Source organism: Gymnogyps californianus, chromosome 23 (genome assembly GCF_018139145.2).
Source record: "Gymnogyps californianus isolate 813 chromosome 23, ASM1813914v2, whole genome shotgun sequence".
NCBI lineage: Eukaryota > Metazoa > Chordata > Aves > Accipitriformes > Cathartidae > Gymnogyps > Gymnogyps californianus.
This window is the reverse complement of record NC_059493.1, coordinates 1784963-1799128: the sequence shown is the minus strand read 5'-3', so window position 1 is coordinate 1799128 and position 14166 is coordinate 1784963. Positions and strand designations below refer to the sequence as shown.

Below are 14166 nucleotides of genomic sequence, written 5' to 3'. Positions count from 1 at the left end.
CCTCCCTACGCTCTGGTGCAAGATGCATCCAGCTGACCAGCTGCCACATCCCCTCCACGCCCCTCGGCTGCTTTTCCATGCGAGAGGTTACGAGACCGATATCTGCAGATCGCTCTGGGACTGGGAGCTGAGAGATATTGTCTTGCTGATTTATTGTTTAATTTGTTTTAATAATGCTAAGCACTGAATGGGGTTCCCTAACTCTTCTTTTTGTTCCCTTCTTTGATAGTTATCAATGCTTTATCTCAGCGCTATTTCTTACAAGCCAGCGATCAGAAGGACCTGCAGGACTGGGTGGAGGCGCTGAACCGGGCCAGTAAGATCACGGTAGGTTGCATTATGCTCATCTCTGGTGTTGCTGTGTCCTGCCTTGATGGGCCACTCGATAAGCGCCTGGAAGAGCTGTGCTTTTCCTTCTTGCTGTGCTCTCCTCCTCCATTGCCTCCCCAGTCCCGCCTGAGGATGGTGGTGGCCGGGCTGTCCCCGGTGCGGGAGCAGGTCTGTGCCAAACTTGCCAGGCTTTCTTCTGGCTTAGTGCTGAGGCTGCGCTGGGGAAGGAGGGACGTGCAGCTCTCGGCTGGTGGCTGCAGTGTCTTGTCCTCCTTCTGGAGCCCGCTCTGCTTCTGGTGCCTCCCTTGTTTTGCTGTTGAGTGGAGCAGCTGTAATATGGAGCTGTAGCTCCCGAAACCCCTTCGTTCCCAGGGGAGCATGCCCTGGTCCCCCGGACGGCCCCACAAGAGCAGAGCTCTTACACAGACATCCTGGGGCTCTGTGCAGTTCTGCTGGCACGTGGGGCCAGGCTGGTTTGGATCTGAGGGAGAAACATTGTGAGCAGAGGAGGGCCGTGCCGGCGATGCAGCCTTTTAGCGTGCGGGGCTGGACATCTTTGCCGTGTCCCTTTCCAAGGGCAGAGCTGCATGGTGACCCATCCCAGGGGTCTGGCTTCAGACGAGGGATGTTCCCTCCACCATCCCCAGGGATTCTCCTCGTCTGGGTTTATTTTGCTGCTGGTTGCTCTTGCAACTCTGCCTTCCCCACCCAGCTGCTGTGGGGGACGGTGGCTGCACCCTGGGGAAGGTCCTGTGGGAGCCGTCCCCGTCCCTGTCCCCGCCTGCTCCGGGGACGTTTCCCTCCTGCCACTCCTGCTGGCTGGGATCGTGCGTAACCGATGCCTCGCTGCGACTGTCAAAGGGTGTCTTTCTTGTGCTTCAATAATTTATTTACTCAATTTTTATTCTTCCTGGAACGCCAGGTCTTGTGACGAGGCGTAGCGAGTGCCCTGCGCTGTAGGGCATCGCGGGGCGGGTTGTGCCTGGGTCCAAAGGAGTTTGTCTGCCATCTCCTCTCATTTACTGTTGTGTTCATAGAACTGTAAATTAATGGTCACTGACCCAGTAACTCGCGAAGTCTGTGCTCCTCAGCTGCCCAGTGCTCCTGGCGATGAGGGATGCTGCTGCGCTCCCTCTCTCATGCAGCGGAGTAGAAGCACCCTCTGCACGCTGTGTGTTTGATGCTCAGCGGGCAGTGCCCGTGTGCCGGGACGCCTGGGTTCGGTGTTCTCAGGACGGCTTCTTCCTGGCCCCGGGATGCGGGGAATCCCTGCGAAAGGGTCAGGGGCACTGCAGGCATCTATGTACCTGGCATTAGCAGTATTGCCAGTGTTTAATGCCAGCAGGGTTTTACTAGATCGTGTGCTGATGCATGTTGTTCGTGGTTTGTAAACTAAATATAAGGAAAAATCGTGGCAAACAGTTTAGGATTGGGGCCTGTCAAATAACTTTTTTTCTTTGATTTTTTTTTTTTGTTTAAAATCACTGGAGTGCTGTGTTGTAGTCCCTGTTGGGAAGCTCATCTACAAGACCAGACCTGGCTTGTACTTGTATTTTCTTTTTTTATCTGCAAATACATTAAATGTGACAACCCCTGCGCCTGAAGCCGCCTAACTGACTGCACGAGCTCTGGCTTGTACCTTCTCTTTTATGGGTTCAGGTGATGTTGGCTACAAAAAACCCACCTCCAAAACTGGGTAGGAGTTGTAACCAGTGACATTTGTGTAGGTGTGCCCCGGGGACAGTTACCTCCAGGACAATTGCCTGCAGGCAGAACCATGTTGCTGATCTGCAAGGCTGGCTGGCGTGGCGGTAGGAAGAGACCCATCTTCTGGTTCCACAATAAACTGCGGTGATTTTCATACCCCGATGTTGGCCAGCCCTTCCCGACTCTGGCTGTGTCCCGGCTGGCCGACCGGCTCATCCAGCCCTGCAGGGAGGAGTTCTCGCAGGCTGGCTGGGAAACGCAGGGCTACCGGGATGCGGGTGACGCTGCCGCTCTGCCCTGCGTGGGAAATCCCTCTTCCTGCTCTGCAGCTTCCCGTAGGTCTCTGTTGGCGCCTGGGTTTCCTTGGGCTGCTCCGAGTTGCAGCGGCTCCATCACCTTGGCATGGGTGGAGAGGCACAGCAGGGCATGGGGAGATGTTCTGGCTTTCGGCAGGGTTTTGACCCTTACCAGCCTCTGGCCTTTGAGTGGTCTCCCTCTTCCCCTGGGCTCTGCAGGGCTGCCGGGCTCCTGGGCGTGGGGTGCATCACACCAACCACGCTCGTGTGCGCTGTATGTTCGGTGCACGCTGCCGCCGTCCGAGCCGCTCGCTGCGGTGGGACGGGAAGGATGGGGCAGCGATTCGGGTATTGCTCCTGGTGCAGAGATCCAGGTTCAGCTTCCGCTTCTCACGGAGACTTCTCCTCTGCTCTTGGCAAATCGGTTCCTGTGTTTCCTCACCCTGCGTGCTGTCTTTGTAGCCAGGGACTTGGTGGCTGAAGGCACGAGGTGTGCAGCGGGCTGGTGTGACCGTGACAAGGGACTCTGCCAAGTTCTGCACAAGAAGGCTTGAGCTGGCAGCAGCGCTGCCCCGTGCCGGGCGCCGAGCAGCACCTTCCCCCTTGCACTGCTGCCTGCAGAGAGATGCAGCTCCTTCCCTCTGCCCCCGCCCTGCTGCCCGCACACACAGTGTCTCTGCATCTGCGTTGTGAAACCGTTTCCTCTGGCCGGGCAGCCTGTGCCGGCTCCCCAGCCTCGCCATGCACCCACCTCATGCTTGCCCGCGTTGCCGGGGCAGGCAGCTGGTGCGTGCCGCTGCCCATGGGCGCTGGTGCTGTGCACGGGGCTGTGCAGCGCAGGTGTGCGGGAGCCTGCCATGGTCTGGCCCCTCGCTCTCACGGCAGCGGCGTTTCCGAAGCAGGAAGCGATGGCGCCTGAACGTGCCGCTGCTGCCTGCCCCCTGCCCAGTGCTGCCTGCCCGCTGCCTGGCGCTGCCTGCTCCATCAGCTGAGCCTGGCTGTTGGAGAGCAACTGGGGCTCTGCGTGGCCATGGGGTGACTGGGATCTTGTCCTTGGCCCTTTGACCTCTCCTGCCTGTGGGTTTGTGAGGTCTTAGCACAGACCTCTGCCCCCCAAGACTTAAGCCAGGTCTCAGCCTAAACGTGAGGCCAGCCGTCTGCCTCGGGAGGGACTTCAGAGCAGCTGAGAGCTCTGCTCTGCCCAGCCAGCAGCCGATGCATGGTGTGGTTTGCACGGAGAGGACTGCGTGTTGCTCCCTGTGCACTTCGGGGTGGAAGGCAGGAGGGTGGGTTGGAGCCAGAGACCCTGATTAATGGCATTAGAGAAGTGGGAGTGCAGACTGGGGAAGGAAAGCTTGGAAGCCTGCCTTTCTGTCCAGAGCTGGGTGCCGGAGGGAAGGAGCTGGGAGGGGGAAAGGGAGGATGCTGGCGCTGGGAGCCGGGTCCCTGCGGCACAGCCTCCGTCCGGGGATGCGGAGCCGCTCGCAGTGGAGAGGCAACCTGCCTGGCCGTGTGTTGGTGCAGGACATGCAGGCGTTCGGCGTGTAAAATAGCGCCGGCTGTCCGCTGTGCCCCTGCGGACGTGCTGCAGCTCAGCCTCATTAGGCAGACGAAAGCTCATCATTAAGCCTAGCTGTAAGTAGAGCAGGGACAATTAAAGGAGCAAGTGTCCCATGAACACATTGAGCTGCAGAGGCGAGTCACAGACTCATGTGAGTTGATGCTTAATTATTCACCTCCTCTCATCTCCCATCTCAGTGCCTCCTGCAAACTGCCTGGGTGGGGCCCACACCCTCCTTAATTGGAGCGGTTTGTTCATTTATTATTTTTTAAAGGGACATTGCTGCATTTAGGCTGGGAGGACAGAGACGATGGTGCCTGGTGCAGGCGTGGGTCTGCCCGGCACGGTCACGCCTGTGCCCTTCACCCCTTTCTTTCTCCCATAGGTGCCAAAGGGCGGCAGCGTCCCCCTGGCCACGGAGATCGCAAAGCCTCCAGTGGTGCCCCAGGCCCAGGAGAGGAAGCCCCAGGTGGCCTACAAAACCGAGATCATCGGGGGGTGGTGGTCCACACGCCCATCTCCATCAACCAGGTGAGCTGGCAGGATCTATGCACCGTCCCAAATCCTGGGGGTAAAACCGCTGCAACATCAGCACCCTGCTTGGGTCTCTCTGTTCCCCGTGTTTTAAGAGCAGCTCCTAATTGGGGATCAGCAGAAAAGGTGGCAGCTTTCTCCATGCGTAGCTGGGCGAGGGCGTTCCCGCCACACCCCGCTTTGATGTTCCTGCACCTCACTGCCGGGGGCCCTTCGGCGCTTGAGCCGGGCTTTGAGGGGTCCCTGCCTGCTGGGTTTTGTGTCTGGCTCCTGCTGCTGTCGTTGCCCTGCCAGCAAGGGTGTGCTGCCTTCCGAGTCGAGCGGGGCAAGGGTGGCTGGGTCTGCAAATCACTTGTTGCAAATGATACTCAGATTTCTGCTTTAGGAAGGGAGAGCACAGGGAAAGCGAGTGTCGGGGCGTTGTTACTGCTATAGCAGCCTGCGGTGCCCCGCCAGTACTGAGCAGTGCAATGGGTGGAGAAATACTGTTAATACGCAGCAGCGATGGGCTCTGTTGCTCTCTAACCCATGTGTCAGAGCAGAGGAGCTTGTGGACGTGGGTCCCCCAGCCTGGCGCTGGGCTGGGACATGGAGTCTGGGGGTCTGGGGGGGTCCGTGGGAGGCCGTGGGGCTGGAGGCAGTGGCTGGTTTGGGCTGTTGGGGAGGCTGGTTTGCACTTTCAGTTCTGGAAACCAGCTTGATGCCTGCAAACCCTTCCCACTCAGGGAGGTATAAATAGCTGCACTTAGCACTCTGTAGCACCTCTCCTTTGTCTCGCTCTGAAGTGTGATGAGACGAGGGGGTGTGAGGAGGAGGAGGGTATGAATCTGCTTGCCTTCCCGGCCATCCTGCACCATCCACCCACACGTCCTGGGTCCAGATCCCCCATCGAGGTGCCCAGGGCAGAGGGACCCCGTGTTGCTGCCCCCATCAAAGCAGCCAAAGGGACTGACCCATCCCGGTGGCTGGCACCGCTTGCCGTGGCTCTGCGCCCCCTTCCCTCGGCACGTGGCCGGGTGTGCACGTGGCCATCGGTGTCTCCCACCTTCGGGCGCTCATCCGGCTCTGGGGCTCACTTCAACTCTTATCAGTGGCAGCACTGAAAATAGAGCAGAGAATTAGATCATTGCAGCTTTTTTTTTTTTTGCTGGCAGGCGCTTTTAACACTTCCCTGGCCGCAGGGTTTGTCGGGGAGCGGGGTGCAGAGGTGTGTGGGGTGCGGAGGCTGGCAGGCTGGTGGCCGTCCCTTCCTGGTGCTGCTGCCCATGGGACCCTCAGCTGGACCCTCAGCCCCATGTGTGGGGTGGGGAAGGGCAGGGAAGGGAAGGCTGTGCCTCTCCCCTTGCTTCCCCGTGTGCCATGCAGCCTGTTTGCAAACAAGTGGCAGCAGCCAGCCCTGTGCCTTTTTTGTTTCAGTGAGTTAAAGCTGCTCTTTCCTCCTGACTCATGACTCTTCCTCCCTCTCATCCCCTGCCACCACCTCCCGAGAGCCACAAGCTCCATTCTCAGCCCTCACCCAATTTCTTTCTTTCACCGAGGGGTTTTTTTAGAGGTGATGCATCAGCTGCTGGACTATTTTCTGTGCTCTTGCAGCTTGCCCCGTGTGAAATGGCTATTCCTCCGCTGCAGCTTCCTGGGCGCGTCCGTGGTTTCCTGGCTCTGCCCAGGCCAGCCGGTGCTGCCCCGCAGCAGCTCTGGGACTGCAGCGGGGAGCCCCATGCTCCGGCTGCACCCCCAAACCGGCCAGCAGCAACACCCCGGCTGCTGGGTGCAACGCTCCCTATTGCAGCAGCATCCCCGTCTCTGGTTTTGGACACGTACACCTGTAACGCTCGGCAGAGCCGGTGCAGCCCCAGGCGAGGGGAGCGGGTGGCTTCCCCTTCGCGGCTGGGCTGGAGCTCTGCACCGCCGCTCTCCGGAGGTGCGGGGCGGCAGTTTGGGGCCAGCCAAATGGCTGCTTGTCTCTGTCCTGGAGAAACCAAAGCAGCCTCTCGAAGGTGCTGGAAGGAGCAGCGCGGGCAGGTCGCTGGTTAACCACACCGGCAGTCGCACCGGCGCGGGTGCCATATAAGGCTGGCGGTGGCAAGAGCCACCCCGGCTGCCATGGCAATTCTCAAACCTCAGCGCGGAGCTGGAGGAAGGGGTTGGAGGGACGGGGGAAGGAGATGAGCACAGATGTTTCATCTCAACCATCCTCTGTGCTGCCGAGGGGGAAGGGAGGGCGCTGCCGGGGGACGGGCGGCACGGAGGAGGGAAGGGGTGATGCTGGCGGCGGGGCAGGGTCCAGCCCTTGGGATGCGCTGGGAAGTGCTTGGGGTGAGCCAGGGGATGGTGCTGGGCACGCGGCCGTGTGCGCAGCCCGTCCGTGCTCACAGCAGCGAGCATTGGCGCTTGGGGAGAGACAGCTTGGGGCCAGAGGAAGCGCAGTTTTTCTACCTGAGCTCCAAACATCACAGTTTCCTTTGGGAGAATTTGGCTGTGAAAATGTGGAGCGGAGACTTTATGGCTTTCCTGAACAGTTTATTCCCATGATATATTGCCTGCTCCAGTTGGAAGGCATCCCTGCTTTCTAACTTGGGTTTGTCTGGCTCCGGCTTCCAGCTGGTGGTTTTTGTTCTGCCTCCCTCTGCCAGGTGAAAGAGCTCCTTGTACCTTGCGTTTCCCCCTGAGAAGGTCTGTGGTGCAGTCGAGTCACCTCTCGGTGTTTGATAAGCCAGGCAGATGAGGTCCTTTAACAACCCTGCTGCAAGGGATTTTCTTCAGCCCTCAAATTGCTTTTCTATAGCCTTTCCAATTTCTTAATGTTGTTTTTAACATGTGGGCGCCAAAAGGATGAATAGTACTCAGGCAGCAGTCTGAAACGCTGCGTGCAATGAGATAAAATCAGCTCTCGACTCTGGTTCATTCCCCTGCTTGTGTCCAGGCATTGCAATTAGCCCTTGGCATGCAGCGCTGCGCTCAGGGCTTGCTTCGGGTTGCCTTTCCCTCCAGCTCAGGTGTCCTGCCTTCTAGCAGGGAATTCCCCTCCCTGCTCTCTCCCGGCTCCCCCGGTAACTCCGTGCTCTCTGGTTGCAGAACGGGGGGGACGGAGCGGAGGGCAGCGACGTGGCCGCCCACCCGCTGCTGCGGCGCTCGCAGAGCTACATCCCCACCTCGGCCGCCAAGCCACCCGCTGGGCCCCCCGTCCTCAAGAGCGGCTACTGCGTGAAGCAGGGGAACGTGGTGAGTGCCGGGGGTCCCCTGCGCCGCGGGCAGTGGGGCGGCTCAGCCGGGCGGGTGGCCTTGGGCTGCCTGCTCCCCCATGGGTTGGGGATGCTCCAGATGCAGGACCATGACGGCATGGGGAGAGCATCAGAGCCCAGCACCGAGCCGTTTCCTCCTTTCTTTTCCAGAGGAAGAGCTGGAAGCGCCGGTACTTCGTTCTGGATGAATTTTCCATCAGTTACTACAAGTGTGAGCAGGTGAGCAGCCTCCGCCACCCCCCTCGCCCCTGCCTGGGACCGGCTGCTCCCGAGCAGAGGTCTGGGGCTGCCGCGCTCCCGTGCCAGTGCGGAGGGCTCTGTGGGAGGCACGTCCAGTGCTGCCAGCCCCGGGGGCCAGCCAAGCCCATCAACGTCTCCTCTCATCTCCGCAGGACAAGGAGCCCTTGCGTTCGATTCTCCTGAAGGACATCTGCAAGACCCACGAGTGCCTGGTCAAGTCTGGGTAATGCTCCCGTCTGTGTTTCCCTGGACTGCAGCTCCTGCCATAGCCCCAGGTTGTGCCGGGGCCGGAGCAGCTAACGGGAGCTCCGGCTGATCCAGCTGCTGGTGGGAAGCAGCTCCCCGAGGAGCTGAACCGGCGGAGGGCAGCAAGGAAACTCAGCTCCCGCCTTCGGGGAGCCCAGAGGGCCCCGAACAGCGGCTGCTGCTGCGAGCCGGGGCCAGGCTGAGCTGTGCTGCCGCTCGCTCTTCTTTTACAATCCTGTAACCCAAACGTCTCCTCTTTGTTTCGCTGTTAAGAAATTTCTTCACCTTCAGCTCCATGAGCAGGTCGGGGAAATGTGCCTGGATGCAGGATATTGTCCGTCCTCTGTTCTCCTGGTGCTGGTAGCCATCTCTGTTGGGCAGGCGTGCTCCTACAGCTCTCTTATCTCCATAGATTAAGGAGTGTGGGGCCCTGCACAGTAAATAGCATTGTATGACAGAAGAACAAAGGTGTTCATAAAGCAGCCGAAAGCCGTATATAGGTGTTTTCCTTAAACTAGCACAGGTGGCTACACAAAGTCTTGGGAATAATTTATTGCAGTGAATGCTGATAAAATCAAAGTAACTTGAAGACTTGCAATGAAAAATGAAGTAAGAAAACAAACCTCTTTAGCTAAAGTAAAAATGTAATTTATTAATATATCTTTGAATTGTTTATTCTTAATAAGTAATAGAAAGCTCACACTTAAAATGAACTGTAAATGAGAAGAATTACAGGTCTGGGGAGGGGCAGGGTTTGCCTGCAGACAGCAGAAGCCGGAGTGTGTGTGTGTTGCTGAAGGTCTCTGGGGAGCTGGAGTCGTCTTCTCAAAATCCCGATGAGATCCAAGGTTGCCTTCAATATGTTTTTCCCCAGCACACTCTAGAGATTAGGATAAACACAGATTTATTTTTTTTTTTTCCCATCCACAATGACTTCTGGGTAGTGACCGTCTCTTTCTCGCTGTTTCTAGTGACCTCCTGATGCGGGACAACCTCTTTGAAATCATAACAAGCTCCAGGACCTTCTACATCCAGGTGAGGCAGCCGAGGCCGGTTTGCTTTTCTGGGCAGTAAGTTCAGCTCTCGACAGCTCGTGCAAGCCACGCTCCTGCAAACGGGCTGTTCCCCAGCAGCCTCTCGGCCAGCAAACACAAGCAGATGAGTTTGTAACAGCTTTGCTCAGCGTCAGGGCACGGGCGGCAAGGGAGAACTGCCGGGCGGTTTCACTTCTCCCCTTGGGCTTATTTATAATAGCAGCTATTTGTGTGAGCAGGAAAAAGCAGACACAAAAGCACAGGGTGATCCGATGAGCATCCCGAGTGCACGGGGCTTTGTCTGCATCTCCCCTGTCGTGCAGATTTGGCCAGCCCTCTCTGCAGCGGGGACGGGTATTCAGGCATTCTCCCTGTGGCTGGCTGAGCTGGGCAGGAGGAGGCAGCAGGCAGGGGATGCTGCGCACAGTGCTCTCAGCGCTTGCAAGAGCCCTGGGCACTTGTGAGTCCCCGAAGAGCAGCCAGTGCGGCGTGCTGTGCCGTGGATGCACATCCCCACGTGCACGGGCAAAACCCCCAAACTCTGCTGCGGAGAGAGCACGGCCCCGGGCGGGCTCGTGGCAGGATGCAGACCCCGAGCCTCTGCCGCGGCAGGGGCAGGGTCGGTCACACCCCGGCAAGTTTTTTTTTTCCTTAAATGTTTTATCTATTCCTGATACAAAAATGCCGCAATGCGGAGAGTGGCTCCCCTTCTGTTGGGGAAGATAGGGTGGTGCGGTGATTTTTAAGCAAGGATAAATTAGTAGCAAATATACTGGGAACCCTGGTAGCCTGTCCGTCTGTGTGCCCATGCTTTGCTGCGGTGGGGATCAACTCCAGCTGCACCGGGGGCTTGCAGAAGGCAAAGTCTCATTCGGGCTGGTGTGTTTTGCAGGCAGACAGCCCCGAGGACATGCATAGCTGGATCCGAGTAATCACAGGGGCAGTTCAGGCCCTGAAAACCCGCCCGAGGGTAGGTCACGTCCTTTCTGCTTCATACTTAGTGTCAAATGAAGATTGTGCCAATGTACAAGATATTTATTCGGTGGCTTGTGTAAGTGCTCAGTTAGCCCGTTTCCAGGATGAGATCCCTGCCCTTTCTGGCTTTGTTTACCATTCACTGGAAAAGTTTCCTCGAAAACGATTGAAAAGTGGGATTCAGCCATCGAACTGGACCTGCGTGAACCCTGCTCTGCTCCGAGGCACGAGCGAGAGCCTGACTGGTGGCAAAGGGCCATTTAATTCAGTCTTTCAGTTTGCTTAGGGTTTTTTTTTTTTTCCTTTCTGCAGAGCGTGTAAAGGGCCTGGGCCTGTTCCCCACAGCTTTGCAAATTGCTCACAGCATTGCATGCACAAAAACCCAGCCCCAGCCAACGCTCACCCTGTGTCTGTCCTTGCAGGAGATGTCCTTCATGAGATCCACCTCCATGGTCAAGCCCGGGGGCTCCTCGGCCCCCTCCCAGCAGAGGCAGGCAGCAGAGGAGAGGAGAGCGCTGTGCAAAGCCCCCTCCACCTCCTCCTGGCAGCCCTGGACGCCGGTGCCGCAGGCGGAGGGGAAGCAGCCGGCACTGGAGGAGGTGCCCGCGCCGCCGAGAGACTCGGTGTTCATGCCAGCCTTCACGGAGCGCGATGCCGGAGCCGCGCCGGGCAAGCGCGTGCGGCACAAGTCGGAGCCGCAGCATCTCAAAGAGAAGCCGTTCGCCTTCGACCTGGACGATGAAAGCATCCGGACCTCCGATGTCTGACCGGGCGCCGAGCCGCCCCCCGGCTCCGCATGCCACCTCCCCGGCTGCCGGGGGTCCCGGCGGGCCGGTGCGGGGTGCGCAGCCGCGCTGTGCCCGGGACAGCTGGTCTCCATGCGTCCGCTCAGCACCTCGGACCGAGCTCGCCCCATCGTCTCGGCGGGGATGAAGTGGCCCCTTCCCTCCACCGCTGCTCTTCCCTGCCATACAGGATCTGGCTGGACCCGCATCCCAGCGCCCCGCTCTGCCAGGGAGCGGGGACCCTGCCTGCTCCTGCCTGGGCTTTGCCCCGGGTGGCTCCGTGTTTCGGAAGCTGCCTCCGGGCCAGGCATGGCCTGGATGAGGGAGCATCCCCTTCTGCAGCCGCATAATTTCCCCCAAAAACCAAGCTTGGAGGAAGCGGCAGGAGGTCTCAGAGGTGTGAAGGGGAGCGTGGCCTTTCTTGTGTTTGGAAAAACATTTTTCTCCCCTTTCAGGCTGCTCGGCCTTCCCCGGGCCGCTGGGCAGAGCCGGGGAGATGCCAGCCCGCAGCTGCCTGCACAAGGGACATGCTGCTACTTCCCGTTTTGATGACTTTTTCCCTAGGAGACCAGCTCTTTACACTGCCTGACTAGTGGCGTATCAACAAATCTGTTAGCTTTTAATTACATCTCTTTATAGCTGTGGCCACTGTTGAACCCCGGCACTGGCAGGCTCCCTGCTCAGCCCCTCCGAAAGGCTTATCGGTACTTTCTGAGCGTGAGCCTGGGCAGGCAGCCGGTGCGACGGTGGCTCCCGGGGACGGGAGGATCCTCAGGTACGGTGTCAGTTTTGCACTGCGTACGTCTGGGCACCAGAAAGCCGTGCCCGGGCGGTGAAGTGCTTTTAGCAAAAAGCAACGAAAGCCGAGCGTTTGATGAAACTGGGAAGACTTGTCCAGCCAACTCGCCTGCTGCCTGCCTTGAAATGAAAATGAGCAGACGTTTTTAGAGCAATGTGAACTCGTCATTTCCATAACCAAATAAGCTCCTGTAGGAGGTGTGATAAGTAGCATGTAGAAAATTCAGGTATTCCCTAGGGAGCAAGATCGTCCGATATCTTCACCCCGAAATGTGTGTGTAATCCTTGGGTGCCCAGCGAGGGCACAGCTCCCCGTCCTTGCTTGCTGTCAGCAGCAGGTTATGTTGGTGTGACTTTGAGAGCTGCAGCAAGCCCATCCAGGCGTAGCTGCTGCTTCACCCTTCGCCTGAGGGCCCTTACCCAGACCCAGGGTGGCAGAGTGAGGAGCGTTGGCTGGGGCGGTGTCCGTGCACCACGGAAAGCAGCACGTGTTTGGGTAGGAGAGCTGTAGTCCAGAATTGCGTTAAGCTGAAACAAGAGCCAGCGAAGGCATCCCTGGCGTTAAGCTGCTGGGGTCTGCGGGCGTCCCCAGCTGCGGTGCCCGGTGTGTGCGCCGCGGGCAGGAGGCAGCAGCCCGGGCGGCAGCAGCAGTGCCCTGGCTGGGCACTGGAGCTCTGGGCAAGGCTGCAGGAGGGGCCCGGGGCTGCGTGGGGCCCTGCTGACGGGCACGTGGGATTTTAAATGCGCTTGCCTTGGCCCAGCTGCACTGCTGTGTCCCGTGTCAGACATGGGCATGCTCTTTGCCGCCTCGGATATACTCCAGCTGATAAATCTGGGTGGTCGGTGTGGGAGTTGCATTGCAAGCTTAGCAGTGCATGGGGTGGTCTGGAGTTAACAAGGCTTCCCTCTGTTGTGGACTAGTTACCTGTTCTTTTCTTTTTTTTTTTCTTTCTTTTTTTTGGCATTACATGTTCTGTGCTTTGCAAAATCAGCTCAACGTGCTCCCCAGGAGCAAAAAACCTCTGGTTTGTCCCTGCCCTTTCTAGGTCTCCAGCTGTTTGACAGCTGTGCTTCAGCTAGCTCAGGCTCAGCCTGGGATCGAGCGGAGCTTTATCAGTTGAGCTCCAAGGCGTTGATTAGCCCAATGGATCTTAACAAGATTAAAATCGCGTCTTCCTGCATCGATCGCCTCCCGTGTCGGAGGGGCTGCTCCTCCAGCCCGGGGCAGGCGCAGCTGAAGGTGCCTTGGTGCAGCCTGGGCGAGGCGGTGCCAGGGCCCCCCAGATTCGGGGCTAAGAGTGGCTCAAAGGGCGTTGTGCGGAGATGCTGGAGAACACTGAAACTATGAAAGCAAGTGGGAATCGATGCAAACGGTACAGGGCGAGTGTTAATATTTGTTATTTAACTGTAGAAACCTAGATCATGCTGTTCCTTTTTCTTCTTTTTGCTTTATTTGCACTAGTGTTTGAAATTTTTTATTTTTTTTTTAGGCTGACTTGCTGTTTGGCTCATAACATGGTGTTTCAAAAATGTTTTAATAGTTTGGTAAGCCTATCAATCATAGAGTCACAGCATTTGGTGATAGTGCTCTGACCTCATTTCTGGAAAACATCAAATGCAGAGCGACGATGGTTACTTTGTGCAAGGCTTCAAAACCATGGAGTACCAAGGGTTTTTTTGTTGCTTGATAATTGCAAAGTTTCCTCGGGCCTGGGATGGTAAAGCAGAAGCTTGTTGCACAATTAGGGTTAATTATCCAGGAGGAGAAACTACCAGTGGCTCCAGCGCTATTGCAACATTCCTGTTTCTCATTCCCACCCTCCCCGCATCCCCAGGACAGCATAAAGGCTGAATGTGAGACTGAAACAAGTGGGTTCAAAGTCAAGCCGGGCTCCAGACCCATCCATAATGCAGGGGGTGTTGCAGGGAGGAATTTCTCTCCCATCCCGAAGGACCAGGCAGATGCAGCCAGACCTCGATGGAGCTTTGCAGTGATTTTTTTTAAAGCAGACTGGTATCCCCTCGTCTCTGCCTTTGCCTCCCAGCTCTCCCATGTGGCAATGAACGCATCCCCCATAGCCGCTCCCTTTCGAGAATGAAGCGTGTGCTGTGAGTTTCCCTGCTTTTCTAGGGATGCGTGCAGGTTCGAGGTATCTTGTACGGAAAGAGTGGTGTGAGAGATGGGTTTGCTCTTTTCTATGGAAACTCCCAAGCGGTTTCAGCCGTTTCTGCGAGTGCTGGCTGTGGATTTCAAGTGCTCTTAGGGCCGGGTTGCCTCGCGCGGGCGATGCTCTGTGACTCCCGTGGTGTCGGTTACCCGCCTCCCACCCCTCGCCTGTAAATGCTGGCTGCAGGAGATGGAATGCCCTCTTTTCCCTGTGTTTTTAAATAAAGAAGGAAATCCCAGTTGCTTTTCCA

The 14166-nt window shown here is 57.6% G+C and overlaps 1 protein-coding gene across 1 annotated transcript in view; it reads left to right on the top strand.

Moving 5' to 3' along the window:
• PLEKHA2 (pleckstrin homology domain containing A2) overlaps window positions 1-14166 on the top strand; it is a 15781-nt gene extending 1615 nt beyond the window's left edge. Inside the window, 9 exon segments of the mRNA XM_050910106.1 lie at window positions 230-327; window positions 4280-4391; window positions 4394-4425; window positions 7504-7650; window positions 7821-7889; window positions 8063-8133; window positions 9128-9191; window positions 10083-10160; window positions 10588-14166. Of these exon segments, the coding sequence (XP_050766063.1) occupies window positions 230-327; window positions 4280-4391; window positions 4394-4425; window positions 7504-7650; window positions 7821-7889; window positions 8063-8133; window positions 9128-9191; window positions 10083-10160; window positions 10588-10932 (1016 nt within the window). The 3' untranslated portion in view covers window positions 10933-14166.